This window comes from Apodemus sylvaticus, chromosome 13 (assembly GCF_947179515.1).
Source record: "Apodemus sylvaticus chromosome 13, mApoSyl1.1, whole genome shotgun sequence".
NCBI lineage: Eukaryota > Metazoa > Chordata > Mammalia > Rodentia > Muridae > Apodemus > Apodemus sylvaticus.
In genome coordinates this window covers 15,916,966-15,931,433 of record NC_067484.1, presented here as the reverse complement: position 1 = coordinate 15,931,433, position 14,468 = coordinate 15,916,966, and the positions used below count along the sequence as shown (strand labels likewise).

General features: G+C 40.1%; 1 protein-coding gene across 5 annotated transcripts in view; it reads right to left on the bottom strand.

Annotated features, from left to right (window-relative positions):
* Positions 1-14,468, bottom strand: part of Atp9b (ATPase phospholipid transporting 9B (putative)) — a 221,512-nt gene that overhangs the window by 123,842 nt on the left and 83,202 nt on the right. For all 5 annotated transcript variants that reach the window (XM_052155254.1, XM_052155257.1, XM_052155255.1 and 2 more), the window contains 2 exons: positions 3,388-3,468; positions 1,319-1,394 (listed from right to left, as the gene is read on the bottom strand). In XM_052155254.1, coding sequence (XP_052011214.1) covers positions 1,319-1,394; positions 3,388-3,468 — 157 coding nt within the window. The remainder of the gene's footprint in view (positions 1-1,318; positions 1,395-3,387; positions 3,469-14,468) is intronic.

Genomic DNA, 14,468 nt, shown 5'->3' with positions numbered 1-14,468 from the left:
ATTCCCACAACTGTCCTGTCAGCCATCACACCTGGAATCAATCTCTCTCAATCTCTCTCAATCTTTCCCCCCTCTCTCCTTCTCTCCCTCCCTCTCCCCCTCTCTCTCCCTCTCCCTCCCTCCCTTCCATTTTTGAGTTTTCAGGATAGCATTTTCCTGTGTTCCAGAGCCCCAGCTGTTCTGGAGCTTGCTCTGTAGATGAGGCTGGCCTCAAACTCAGAGATATACCTTCCAGGTGCTGGGATCAAAGGTGTGCGCCACAACCGCCCTGCTGCATATATATTTCTTTAATACATTTTAAACATCTCTTCTACACAGAAGCCTCTCCTACACCATGTCTGTAAGGCTCATATACCTTCATAGGATATGGAACATTTTGTGGTACTTAGTATAGCTAACATTATCTGGACCATTTTCTTAATGTCTTTTCTACCCACCTTAGCCACCAATTGACAGGTTCAATTACGGCCTCATTCCAGACTGTCTCGGCAGTATGGAGAAACTGACACCCTATTCAAAATTGCTGAGTGAATAAGCAGTTTCTAGAAAGGAAGGGATAGCACCACCGTGCCAGAACCAGGAGACAGACCATCTGAACACTGAATTTCACATCTGCTAACTTCCTTTAGATCAACTAGCTTCTTCTGAGATTCCCTCCTAATGTTATCATCGATGTCAACCTGCTTCTGACCTGGTAGTGAATTCTGCACTTCAAATAGAAATTGAAATTTCTATTTTCAATTTTCATAGAAATTGATTTGCAGAACTGTGAACTTAAGGAACTTCCTCTTTAATCACAAGGAATATTCTACCTTCTTCCAATTTCCCTCAAAAAACAATAAGAATCTTCTGGGCGTCTGAAGTCTTAGCCAGTTCTCTCTCTCCTGGCTTGTACTCTCTCTCTCCATTTAACCCTTTCCTATCTTATAGCTACCCCAGCCAGTCTCTTCTAGGTCTTGTCAGCTGGACAAAAAGTAGGTAAGAACCATCAAAAATCATTAGTAGCCTCCCCAGCCCTCCTGTGACACCTCTCAGCAAAGCACTCTATTGTGTATCAAGCAAGAAATGTCAAACACAGAAAAATGGCCCTTGCTCCACCACAGTGTCTACTACACCATCATGCTTCTGGTCTTGCTTTGCCATGGGTGAATAGTAGCCCAGGCCTCTTCACAAACTCTCAAAGATTATGTTCTGGCTTCTCAATCAGCTGTTGCTAAATAGCTCAGGGAAGTTTAGGAAAGCTGTTTTAGAGTACATAAACAACACTAACATCCTTTTATGTGAGATTTGTTCTTGAAGGGAACTTCTTTCTCCTTACCTGATGCAACAACGGTGCTTGCCCACAGTGTGTTTTCTATGCTGAGACTCTCATGAATGGGAGGATCACTGTCTTCCTGTTCAGAGAAAAAAAAAACTGGAAAATTAGTCATATTTTATTTGTATTCCAGGTATCTACAGCATTAGAAAAGAAACAGGTCTTTCTTTACGTACCCAACTGACAATAAATACAAATTTCAAGGGTGAATATAAAAACTTAAAATTATAATTTCATTTCTTTGTTCATATGCAGTACAGTTGTTACTGTTCATAATAACTGTTGGGTATTGTTTCTTTAAACCAGATACATAGAGAAGATTCCATTCTCATGATGGGAACTGGAATCTATTCTCAGTTCACAAGACACCCTCTAAACACTCTATGAACTAGAGTCACTCTGTTGGGGGCTGTCATGGGGCTGACTCTCCAGAGTGCTACATTATTGCTTCAGAACTGTCAATTTCCCTTCTTCACCATGCTTCCTAGAGTCACCATGCCTTTAAGGAGGAAACTTTTACCTCACTATTTCCCAAAGAGCCATCCCTGATCATTTTTAAAAATCCCTTGATGATTAAAGAGCTACACTCACCAAATCCAACCAGAGGACATGTGATCCTACCTGGAAAAGGGCCCTCTTCAGGGAGCAAAGCCTCTCTAACATCAGTGTCTCAAGATGACACGCCCCCACACCCCATATCCTGGCACTGACTCTGCTACTTTGAATTTTACCTCACTTCAAGGGACAGAAACCTGAGGAATTATCAAATCAAGTTTACTCATGGGATGAAAGACTAGCCTCTAACCACTTCTCATTGACAGGAAACCTAAAGTAACTGCTTAAACTCAACACCACCACTCTTCTAAGCTGAAGGGTCTCACACAGCTTCCTCCACTGGGACTGACTACATTACTACTCTATCACATTTACCCACAACTGCACTCCCACCCCCCAGGCTCTCAACAGCCCATTCTTACTCTCTGACCTTGAGGTCTAGCAATATTCCCAACATTTAGGAAGCCATAAGCAATGCAGCCGAGGGAAGACAGAGAGAGAGATAGAAAAAAAACAAAGAAGAATGCAAATAGTCTCTAAGATCTGTAATGAAGGTTTGATTAATTTTTTTATATGAAGTGACATCTAAAATGAAAAGTTTTCTTACACGCTAAAATGTTTTTTACAAGAATGTGAATTTTTGATAATAATTTTGAAAAAGCACAGAAAGATCATAAAGCATCATGAGTACACGCTTCTTCCCATGTTTCCATGTGCTCCTTGGCATGTAGCTCTGCAGCACAGATGTAGATACACACAGCTGCAACATGATATCCATCTCCCGTGGGTCTGAATGCCTCCCAGGTGTTCTCATCTTGCACTTGCACACTTGTATAAACTGTCAAATAATTCAGTTTCTGCAGATGGTTTGATAAGTGATAATGATCACTAGCTCATCTTGTATATGACAAAGAGTATCAAACATGTCCAACCATGCTCCAGTATAAACTATATTCATAAAACCTTTTATTAAGAAGCAAAACAGTTATAAGCTGTTAAAGTAAGTATTCAGTCCTGTTGCCAATAGTCATGAGCAAACGGGAGAGTGGGGGGAGCTTCAAGGTTTACTTTACCAAGTTTTTGTAATAACAAATACATGAATCAAAATGCATACATAGTAGTAAAGAAATTTGTAAATGTATATATATGCATATAAATATGCATTTATCCTTCCAGGTAGTAAGAGCTTGAAATGCTGGGCCCACCACAGTTATCAACAATTATCTGAAGCCAAGACTGAATTAGCTACATTGTACTACTTCCCTGGCTCCTATCCTATGGGAGCAGGATCCTATCAACAGGACTTCTGCTCCAAGCAAGAGAACCAGCACTGACGGTGACCCACCACTCTGATGCTGCATGAGGAGGACTGAGAACCTGGCACATTCTACAGCTTTTGCCTCAGCGTTAGAGTCTCTGCTTGAATGTACTCTAGACTGAACTGTTGTCTCTAAACAAAGATCCTTTACCTTCTACAAATAATGAAAATCTTTATATTAACCAATTATGCACCTTACCCTGGTAAATGTTCCTTCAAAACTATGAATATCCAGTTGTGGCTTCTGAGCATAAACATAGGCACTGATAGAAAAAAGGTCCTGGAACACAGGAAATAAAAACGAACATCAATCTGATAACTGAACAAACATGGTCAAATAACTGTCAACACTTGATGCTTCCATACCACACCACCTTCTGATCCAGGGAAATAAAGAGCAAGCCAACAACAATCCTCATTTCCACATGCACAAGAACATTTGCAAGAGTGTGTTTCATTTACTATATAAGACATCAAATGACTGAATAATGACACAATAATGAGAGTGTCATTCGAAGCGTTTCGTGATAATTTAAAAATCATTCTCAAGTTTTCAATAATGTAGGAAAGCCTCTGCTATTAGGTCAAGGGCAACATTTGTTCGCATTACTTAAAGGTCATTAAAATACATCCTTAATCATAACATGTGTTTCATTACAAATAAAATTGCCTCTTGTTCAATAAAACTAATTAAATGTAAATGGTATTGTTTACTGCTATATAGATCTTTTGAAATAAATCAGCAAGTCATGATTTATTGAAAATTGCTGGGGCCTCATGGTTGTTAATAAATTTGTTTGATCACAAAAGCCAGAAGCATATTTCCCAAATGTCTACAGTGTCTAAAAACTGTTCTGCAGAAACCACATCTGGGATTGCAGTACAGCAGAGCAACCTCAGTCACAGGACTCCCAAGGCCCATGCTCTGACTATATTAACAAAAAAAAAAAAAAAAAAAAAAAAAAACACAAGCAGGTTCACCGACTCTGCACCACACTGCCAGGAGCTGGGAGGCACATTACTAGTGATGTGACACAAAGTATCTCCAAATCCATTACTCACAGACACAGGAATTAAAACAAGTGACACCTATGTCATTGTAAGCTATGAAATGATGACAGATTAAACTGCCTGTCCACAGTAAGATCAGAACTTTCTTTTCTATGGAACAGAAAACTGTGTTTTAGCTTTATCGTTGTCCATGCATAGGAAGGTCAGTTCTTTTGTAAGAAATATTCTTGTTAGTACCAAATAAAAAATTAAAGTGATTTCATGAATTCACAATTGTTTCACTCAAATAATTATTCATACTTCCTATCAAACCATATTAAGCATAAAATTTGAAAGTAGCATTATATGAAAAGTATACCTCTTTAAATACTTCATTATATGAAATATATACTTTTAAAGACTTTTGACTATAGATTATCATATTTTCCATTAATAAAAATGAAGAGAACATCCTCTTAATACTGAATATATAATAAAATATATAATCTTAATAGTACATAATTCACATGTATATATTACATGTAATTAACATATAAAAAAGCTACATGTTTTGATTTACATATTCACCTCTGCTTCCCCCATATCACATCAAGATATACGGCACCCACACCCGTCACTCCAAGTGTCTGCTGCACTCCTACCCCCCCAGCTCCATTTTCTCTACCCAACCTTCCTGCACCTCACCTCCATCTTCCAACTCAACCTTCCTTCAGCTCTGCTCCCCCTCACCTGTACGCTCCTCCACCTCCACAGTTCTCTAGCTCCATTCTACCTTTATCCACCTCCACCTCATAGGGCCTGGCAGCAATGAAGCCCGTGCTAAAGAGACACCTGTGTCTCTAGACCAAGACAATCAACATATTAAAACAATAAACACCAAAACAAATGGGAACTTCCCTAGGAATCTCATGCTGGGAGAAGCAAAGAGTGTAGGTCAGAGTTCCACAGTTTTAGCACCCTGTTAGTCTGAGGGCTGACTACCTAACAGTGCTCGGTGGCCCATGCCTTCACAGGGTCTGCTTCAACATGTTGGCCCTTAGCCCTCTACTTAAACATTTATCTCACTTCAGAATCCACAAGAAGGACTTGAGGGGTTCCTGGATAACCCTGTCCCTCTCCCCAATGTGTCCCTTTTCTGCTTTCCACTTTAATCTGGCTCTTTGAATTGGTTCATTATAAAGGACAAGTGGCAGGAGCTGCCTTGGGGCCCAAACTGTGAGCCCTCAGTTTGGTACTCCACCCTGATCCTCCCCTACTGCTAATGCACTCTTCCAGAGTGCTTGAGTTGAATCACCAGCAGCATATTTTTGTTTAAGTTTCGAATTTCTTTCAAATTATGTATTTTCTGTTACTCTTAGCAAAAATATCAAGAAATTAACAATAGATAGGATTCTCTGTTATTTTTTCCTGTTAATTTTTTTCATTTTTACATTTCTTTATTGTGTGCATGCCAGGATACACATGCCATAGCACAAGTGTGTGTGTGTGTGGGGGGGGTCAAAAAACTCTGGGAGGGACTCAGTTCTCTCTTCACTTTGAGGACCACAGGGGATTGACCCTAGGCCAAAAGATTTGGCAGCAAGCACTCTTGCTAGCCTTCTCACTTGTCCAGATGTATTCACTTTAACAAACTATGAAAGTGAGTAAGAACATAGCTGTACTGCATTTAAGACGACAGCACAACCTCATTTTCCACCATAAAACAAAGTAAAAACAGAAACCACAGGAGTGGAGGGCAAGCACAGAAAAGGCCTGAGAAGAAGGAGTGAAAGGATTGTCCAGTCAGAGTGGGAGGTGGGAAAGGAGCTGATTGGCTGAGCTCACTCCGAAGCACACAGGTGGCTGAAGACTTAACTTGATGATGGCTTCATCATCTGTGGGGCCCTGCACATTAAGGACCAGACTGGAATACTTCAGTAACTGCAGCATTATAATTGCTAGTGACCCTTCAGACTTCACCTACTGACATACACTTGAAGCGATTAAAATGACAAATAAGAGTTGTCAGGAAAGTAGCATTAGGGCACACCAGGAAACCAAACGACACCCAGGAGAACATGCTAGTGTTGATCTGACACAATCCAACACATTTATATACAGCAATGGATACCATGAAGCTAGCGGTCAAAGGACAGACTGAAGTCTGTTTTGCAGCTTGTACTGGGTAAAGGTCTGCCTGTGAATAAGACTGGAAACCATATAACCAACTGAGAACAATTTTAAGTTTGTAGAAAAAAATTAGTTTGTTCAGGAAACAATACTGGTGCAGGTGGGTGACACGGTTTGGTTGTTTGATTTTTATCTCTCAGAAATTCATCTGAAATTAAAGCTTACTAATTAGAACATCTATGATTATGGACTTTCCCAACTAATGTTGCCGGTCCAATGCCAAATTATCTTGTGTTACCTTTAACCGCCCCACCTTAGTAGTCATTCACTGTCCACCTAACACTGGCCTGTGAACATCTGTAACCTATCTGATATTTCCACCAATGTATTAAATGTGCCTTGATTTCTCTCTCTCCTCTCTCTCCCTCTCTCTCTCTCTCTCTCTCTCTCTCTCTCTCTCTCACATGCACACACACACACACACACATACACACACACAGTTAGAGAGAAGAGAAAGAAAGAAAAAGAAAAACATTTTCCTGAGGGTTAGTTAGTAAGAAGGCTAGGTGGGAAAGGCACTTTGCTAATTATCCCTGGAGCTCCACAGCAGAGAGAGAAGAACCAGTACCATGAAGTGTCCTCAGACCTTCCACATGTGCACTGTGGCACACACCTTCCCACACAAACGCAGACACACATGAAATAAATGTAAGAGGTTTTTTAAATTCATGAATCTCTTACCACAGTAGAGCATAGAATTTACATAGTCTGTGTTTGCATTTCTTCTAGGCTCCGCCCAACAGTTACCTAGCAACAGCTAGGAAAGAGCCTGGTTTGCTATGAAAAAGACTGGCCTCTAGCTAGCTCTCTCTGACCCTCCCCACCTCACTCTCTTCTCTGTCTCAGCATATGCTCCCTGCACCTCCTCTCTCTCTCTCCTCTCCACACCTCTCTCCTTCTATGTCCTGTCTCTGCCTGGACTCCCTTCTCAATCCCTCTTCTCATGCCCCAAAATAAACGGCCTTTTATAACCGTTGTATGTACCGAGGGGCGGGGAGATGCCTCAGCACGAGCCTGCTAAGGCACTCCCACCGGCCATAAAATGTATTAGTCTGGATCTTTGCTCCTAGGCCATGGTCACTCAGTTTCAGCTCCAGAAAATACCCTATCTCTTATTACCACTGATGTGAGAGCTGTGTTTTGTTCAGACACTAGACAGAGTAGAGGTTTAGTATGGAAGATAGAAATTACTTCAAAATAATGTATACTATAGAAGTAGGAATAGTCTATGCATGAAACAAAGAACAGTATCCACTTTAAAAAAAACTTTAAGATACTAGTAGGCCATACAACAAACTACCAATACAAATACTACATATACAAACATAAATATGCATATAAAAGTCAAAGCCACATGCATACCCTCATGGATGATGTGAGTACTGGGGATCATCTGAGAGGAAGGTACCCAAGGTGTGAGGGGAGCACTTTCAGCTCTCAACACTGGCCTGGCCGCTTTTCACTTTTTATTTTTAGAGAGAACTCATATTGCCTAGCATAGCTGGTCTTGAGTTTACTCTGTAGCTGGGGTGGGACACAGAATTTGCAATTCTATTGCCTCAGTCTCCAAGTGGCTGAGATTACAGACATGGCTATACCTTTTACTATTATTTATATAAAGCCTAACATATACCAGACATGATAGTGTATGTCTGTAGTCCTAGCCCTTGGAGGCCTAGGGTGAGAGTATTTCAAATTTAAGGCTAGCCTCGGCCATACAGTGAAACTCTATCTCAAAAGCAGACAATAAAAATTAGGAAACAAAAAATTCAGATGAAAAAAAATTCAGTAAAATCTTTCATTAAAAAATGACCCCAAACACACTGTTACTTAAATGTCCTTCTGGGAAAACAGCATACTCTCCTAATTGTGAGGGGCCAAGGATAACCCACGAGGGAGATTCTTCTATTTTATTACTCACAGCATGCCTAATGAATATATTGCTATTAAAGTCAGGGAAAAATTACCATGATCTATTTTCTGAAAGAATGGCCCCTGAGAAAGAAGGTAGAGGAGAGAATAGAGAGGAAGCCTCTGACACAGAGAGGCTACCTGGCCTGGGCAAGTACAATCTTCTTGCAGGAACCCCTTCCAACAAGCCAAGCCTCAAGAAACAAAGGCCTGTTTTCAACCTAGATGTAAATAGGAGAAGTATGTATCTTATTTAGTCTACTTCGCGTTAAAAATTAATGAACTTCTCTAAGCTGTGTTGAATTGACTAAGGCCTGCTTTCTCAGTGAAAAACAACTGTAAAAGTGGACTGAATACAGGAGGCAGCCATATTCAGACAGGGACACAGTGACCCGAGGGAGGACAGACATGCAGCTGGGCACCCACCCCTTTGTCATGAAGCAGTGATTCACTGGACAGAAGATGCCAAGCAGGAGAGGCGGGGCTGGGATAGAGACGGAGCTGAGGAAAACTGTGACAAGGGACCCTGCAGTTGCTGGGGAGGAGAGGGAAAGAGAGAGAACTGTGCAAGCCTGCGGAGGACTCACTGGAGGCTGCTGCCCACCGTGACACTAAGCACACAAGGTGGAAACCAGCTGGCCAGGCACCTGTTAACCCCCAAACGCCCCCTCTTTAGAAGCTACAGAGTTGAGAAGTGGTCAAGTTTTGAGAGAGGTACCTTCAAGCAAAGAAGGAGTTTAGTAGATACCAGAAGGAGCTTGTCTTAGCTTGGGATTAAACCATCATGACAGCACAATGGACCTTATCCTAAAACATTCAAGAATAAGCCTTAAAGAGTCTATGTTAATCTATAAATTTTTGAACTAAGAATATAGAGAAGTGGTACTGAAGGAAGGAAAAAAATTGCTCAACATTAACTATAACTTTTATAATATCCAGCATTACAAATAAATAAATTCCACTAGACATGTGAAGCAGTAAAGCCTGACCTGTGACAAGAACTAAATTTTTCAAATAGAGACAAAGATAATGAAATTACTAGCTTCAGAATTATCATGCACTAATGAAAGATCCAATCAGCTCTATATCTAGCAAAGAAATTCAATTCCTAATTAAATACATTGCAGAAAGCTAAACTCTAGGACAAGAGCACTTCAAAGGTGATCTGTTCAAACATATAAAAAGCAGTAGTGTTTATCTGATGACAACTATTTTATAAATACAAGAGGGAAAAAGACTCCATAAACTATTTTATGGGCAGCATACCCCTTATTATCAAATAAAAGACATTAAATAAAACCAATACAAATCAATATCCTTTGATATATGTGTGCATACACATATAGTCTCCCCCCATTCCCAGATAAATAAACAGAATTTAACTGTTATATAATATATGAAAACGATATCCAACAGGAGAAAATGGGATTTATCCCATTTTATGGGTGGCATGAGAACAAAGCCAGTATAAAGGCAGGCAACATTATGTATTAATATGTTAATAAAAGAAAAAATACAGGATCATATAAAGATACGGAAAAACCTCAAAAAAATTGAATAACCATTTGTTACTATTAGGCCTCAGGCTGTCCAACCAATTAGAAAGGAGCTAAAACTGAACTATAGGAGGATTTATGGACTGAAGATAAAAGCAGCATTCCTCAGGAACTTGTGAAACAAGTTCCCAGCTGCAAAAAGAAGTCATTTCCCTTACCTCTGGCAGAAGGGACACAGGACTACCTGTTGTTACACATCAAAGCTCATCCTGGCCTCCAGACTCCCTCAGTATCACGAGTAACTGTTATATATTTCAGAGTCCTTCTCCCTGTCTCCCTCACCTTAAATTCATTCCAGTTCCTGGGCTTCTCTTCTCACAGCTACTTGTCCTTCTAGAATCTGGCTGTTATAACTAGTCTCTCTTTTCTCTCATGCTATGCTCTAGTCTATCTCTTGCTATCTTGCCATCCCCACTGTTCTCCCCCCTCTCTCCTGCTTCCCTGACCCTGCCCATATCCAGTCTGTTACTTTTTCTCTCTGCTCCTGACTCTGCTAGATGCTTCTGGTTTTATCCATATATAGAATGGTCTTGTCAGCAGTTTCTCAAGTCTCTGAGTAAAATAGACTAGGAAAAACTTTCTCACCCTGATCAACAACATTCATGAATAACCAGATTACTCGATACTACAGCAGACTGTTGCAGGATATTTGGTCATACTATGAATCCTGAGATTGAGTTATTTACTGAAAAGTTAGTTTCTAGATGTGGTGTGACCCAGCTTTAACTTTGGTTAAAAGATAAAAGTTTTAGCGTCTTTGGTTCTCTTGGCAGGGATAAAAACATACCCTTAGTACATACCTTTAATTCCAAACAAAGAAGGTAAAGTTAGTTTAGAGAAGAAAGCCCCCATGTCTAAAATGACATCCAACTGAGTGGCAGATAAGGTGATGTATCAGAGAAAGATTTGACAGAACAGGATATGCCCAACTCTCAGAGAACACAGAGGAAAGGGAAGCTACTTGAGGGAGCAATGCAGAAAGACAGAGGAGGCTGTTTTACCAAGAGTTTTACAGAGATAGGGTGAAAACAGAACAAGCCAGAGAATAAGAAGGAGCCAGAAAATTAGAACACAATGCCAAAGTTAGTATGAGGCCAAGCAGACCAATTCAGGAGAGCCTGAGAGAGAAAAGCCAGATTGAATCAGTCATCTTAGAGAGGAGTTTGAACCAGAACAGCTGTTGTTAAGCCAGCCAGTCAGAGTTCAGACAGAACTAGGAAGGGGTGAGTTTACTAAGCAGTAAATCTCAGAGGCTGAACACATTCTAGGCCTAGACAGGATTGTATGGAGCCTAGAAGCTTCCAGAACTAGGCCTAGATTAGCAGACAGAAGCAATGAGCCTGGAAGAGGACAATTAAACCAGGAGAATAAAAGATACATTTACACCAGGCAGAAAGTAAAATGCATTTCAGGTCCTCAACTGCAGGTGAGAGGAAGTGTCACACTACATGTCTGGTTCTGAATAGGTGGGGAGAGGACACACATTTTGGAGGTTAGAGGTCAAGATTTAATGTTGTTCCTTAGTAGCTGTCTCCTGTTTTTGAAAAGAGTGTCTCTAAGGTGAGTCCAAAGGCTCTGACTGCCTCTTGTTTTCCTGGCACACAGACTATAAGTGCAGGTCTGGCTTTTTACATGAGTGCCAAGGATCAAAAACAGGTTTAAACACCTCTGGCTATTGGTTACTCTCTACATCCTGATAGTAAGGCCCACCTACTGAACACACCACTTATTTATGTCATCAAACACGGAGGAATTGAGCTAATGTCCAACTAGAAACTTCACTCCTACTGACATTCATGAGGCTGCAAGGTACTCTGCATAGTACTGCAGATGAGAATTAATAACAAGTGTCACCCATCTACAAAATCTGTGACCTAAAACTGAGAGGACTGAGTTTGCCAGGGCCAGGCTGACTCCATTGCAAAGGGCAGTTTGGAAGACTAGTCCTGTTTCTGTTTCCCAGAAATGAGAACCCAGATCCAGGAACCTGTGGTCAACCAACTATATGACAATACCTTGTCATCTGACCTAAAATAAGAATAGGTAGCTAGAATGAACAGGTGACCCCCAGGGAGGTCCCCAGAGCCTAACCAATTGTAGAATCCATCAGAATCCTAGAGATAGAGCTAACCAATCAAGGTAAAAGGGCACATACCCCTCCCTGGAATTCCCATAACAATAAAAGCTGGGCCTGAGAGCTACTAGGGTCTCCATTCCCAAATGGGGAAGCCCCTGCATACAGGAAATTCAGCTGAATCAATAATGCTCTTTGCTTTCCCATACTACTTGAGTCTGGGATATCATTCTTTGGTGATTCTAAAACCCTAACAAAACAGCAACCTGACAGCAAGATGCACTGGTACACGAGTGGCCTAAGTGTTATGGGATTAACCAGTCACATTTTCTACTGGATTTAGGGCCTACTCCATAAGATAACTTATACCTGACACAATGAAAGTGGTCAAAAGCTGAGACTAAACAGGCCGTGGGGAAAGACTGGTATTGTTTACTATGCTGAAGCAACATAGCAACGAAGACTCCTTTTGTTTTTTTTGTTTTTTCTTTTTGGTTGTGATACTATTTATAGTCATATGTTTATGGACAAACTATCATGTCTACAGCTAGTAAAATACAGTAAATAATGTTAAGTATTTAGACGAAATTAAAGGTACAGACAAATATTTTTAGATACTGATACATAGGATAATAAGTGAGATTACTAAATAAATAAATATTTGAGAACTATTTAAAATACATTTTCTTTGCATTTCCAACAAATTGAATTTTACCTCATACCATTTCTCCTTTATTAAAAAAAATAGAGCAAAATAAGTAATTGTTTCTTTACTTCTTGGAGATTTGGCATTCCCTTAAATAATCAGACTAAATAATGTCATTTAGAACCATGTATAGTCTATGCAAGCAACATAAAATAATCATAATTTCTAAAATGCTTTTGAAAAGAAATGATCTCACCAAAAGTAAGCAAATCTATCAGGAGTTAGTGGGTACCTGCCACTGTTGAGAACTGGTTTTACACACGTAAGATGGACTTTGGTCTTTCTCATTGATGATAGTGAGTAAAACTCATAAACTTCATCCTTTTTCATTTGCCAGCTGCTGCTGCCATCTGTAATCCCAGGTACACTGGGAATGTGGGTCAAAAAAGTACACAAACTATAAAAATTGATTCAAGAAAAGCACCCTTAGGAGTATGCACTCACTGATAAGCAGATATTAACCCAGAAGCTCGAAATACCCAAGAAACAATTCACATATCAAATGATGCTCAAGAAGAAGGAAGGAGAGGGCCCTGGTTCTGGGAAGGCTCAGTGCAACAGTGTAGGGGAATTGGGACAGGGAAGTGGGAAGGGGTTGATAGGGAAACATTGGGAGAGGAGGGATCCAGGAAAAAGGAAATCGTTTGAAATGTAAATAAAGAATATATTGAATAAAAAAATGGACTACAGAGCTAAACAAAGAATTTTCACCTGAGGAATATCGAATAAAAAAATGTAAACTTGAAAAAAAAATGAAAAAAATGGAAACAATAGGAAGAACCTTGATTTTATGTAAGCACATAGATTTCCCATTCCCCTGGCAGGGTAAGAAAAAGAAATTGAAGTGGGGATGTGGGACAGTGGGGGAGAGCATACAAGGGGTATCAGAACCCACAGGTCCAGAGACAGAAGAGGGAAATATACAAGGGGCATCAGCACCCCTAGGTACACAAAACAGGTGTCCCAAAGGCTCTGAGGTGCCTAGGCTACAGGGTGGAAGAGACCAAGCAAATGTGGCCCCAGTTTCTGTAGCAGATGGCCAAACAGGTAGACAGGTTTCTGCAAGGGTGTGCCTAGGCCTATACCCGCAACGACGACCCCCCACCAATGACATACTACCCTAGCTACAGATCAGTGACTAGATGAATTCCTATCAGGAAAGTTTCTTCTTGTAGAGTACAGAGACCCATAACTAGACAATGTCCAAAAAATACAAAAAATTCGGAGCACTCAATCTTAAATGAAATGTTTCATCCCAATATCAGAAAGTGAAAAATCATTTTTCTTCAATGCAGTATCACTGGGCAGGCCTCATAATGCCCAGAAATAGTTGGCGAACAAAATACACTGCATGGTTTGCTTGTTTTTGTTGTGGTTTGCTTTTAGTTTTGGTGGGTTTTTTTTTTCTTATTAGATTTTTGCTTAATTTTCATTTTTGAGTTTAAGTTTGTTTAGAGAGAGAGAGGAGGAACATGCTGTTGGGAGGGTAGAGAGATTGGGAGCATCTAACATGTAGTTAAGGAAAGGGGAAAATCAAAATATATTATATGAAAAACTTAATCAACATAAACTTTTGGGAATGGAGAATGACTATCTGCTATATAAAAATAGAAAAGAAGTAATATTTCCATCTACCAAAGAAAAGGATGCACATTTTATTCATCTGGTTACCAGTTTAGAGGATACTGCACACACAGCATCACATACTTTTCAATGACACACACCAATGGCAAAGGTGATGAATATCAAAAGACTAAGTAAGAAATACATATTTCTAGTACATAAAGGATGGAAGTCTAGTTGTTGCATAATCAAGATTAAAACAATGAACTATCCTCATTCTCTACCTAGTC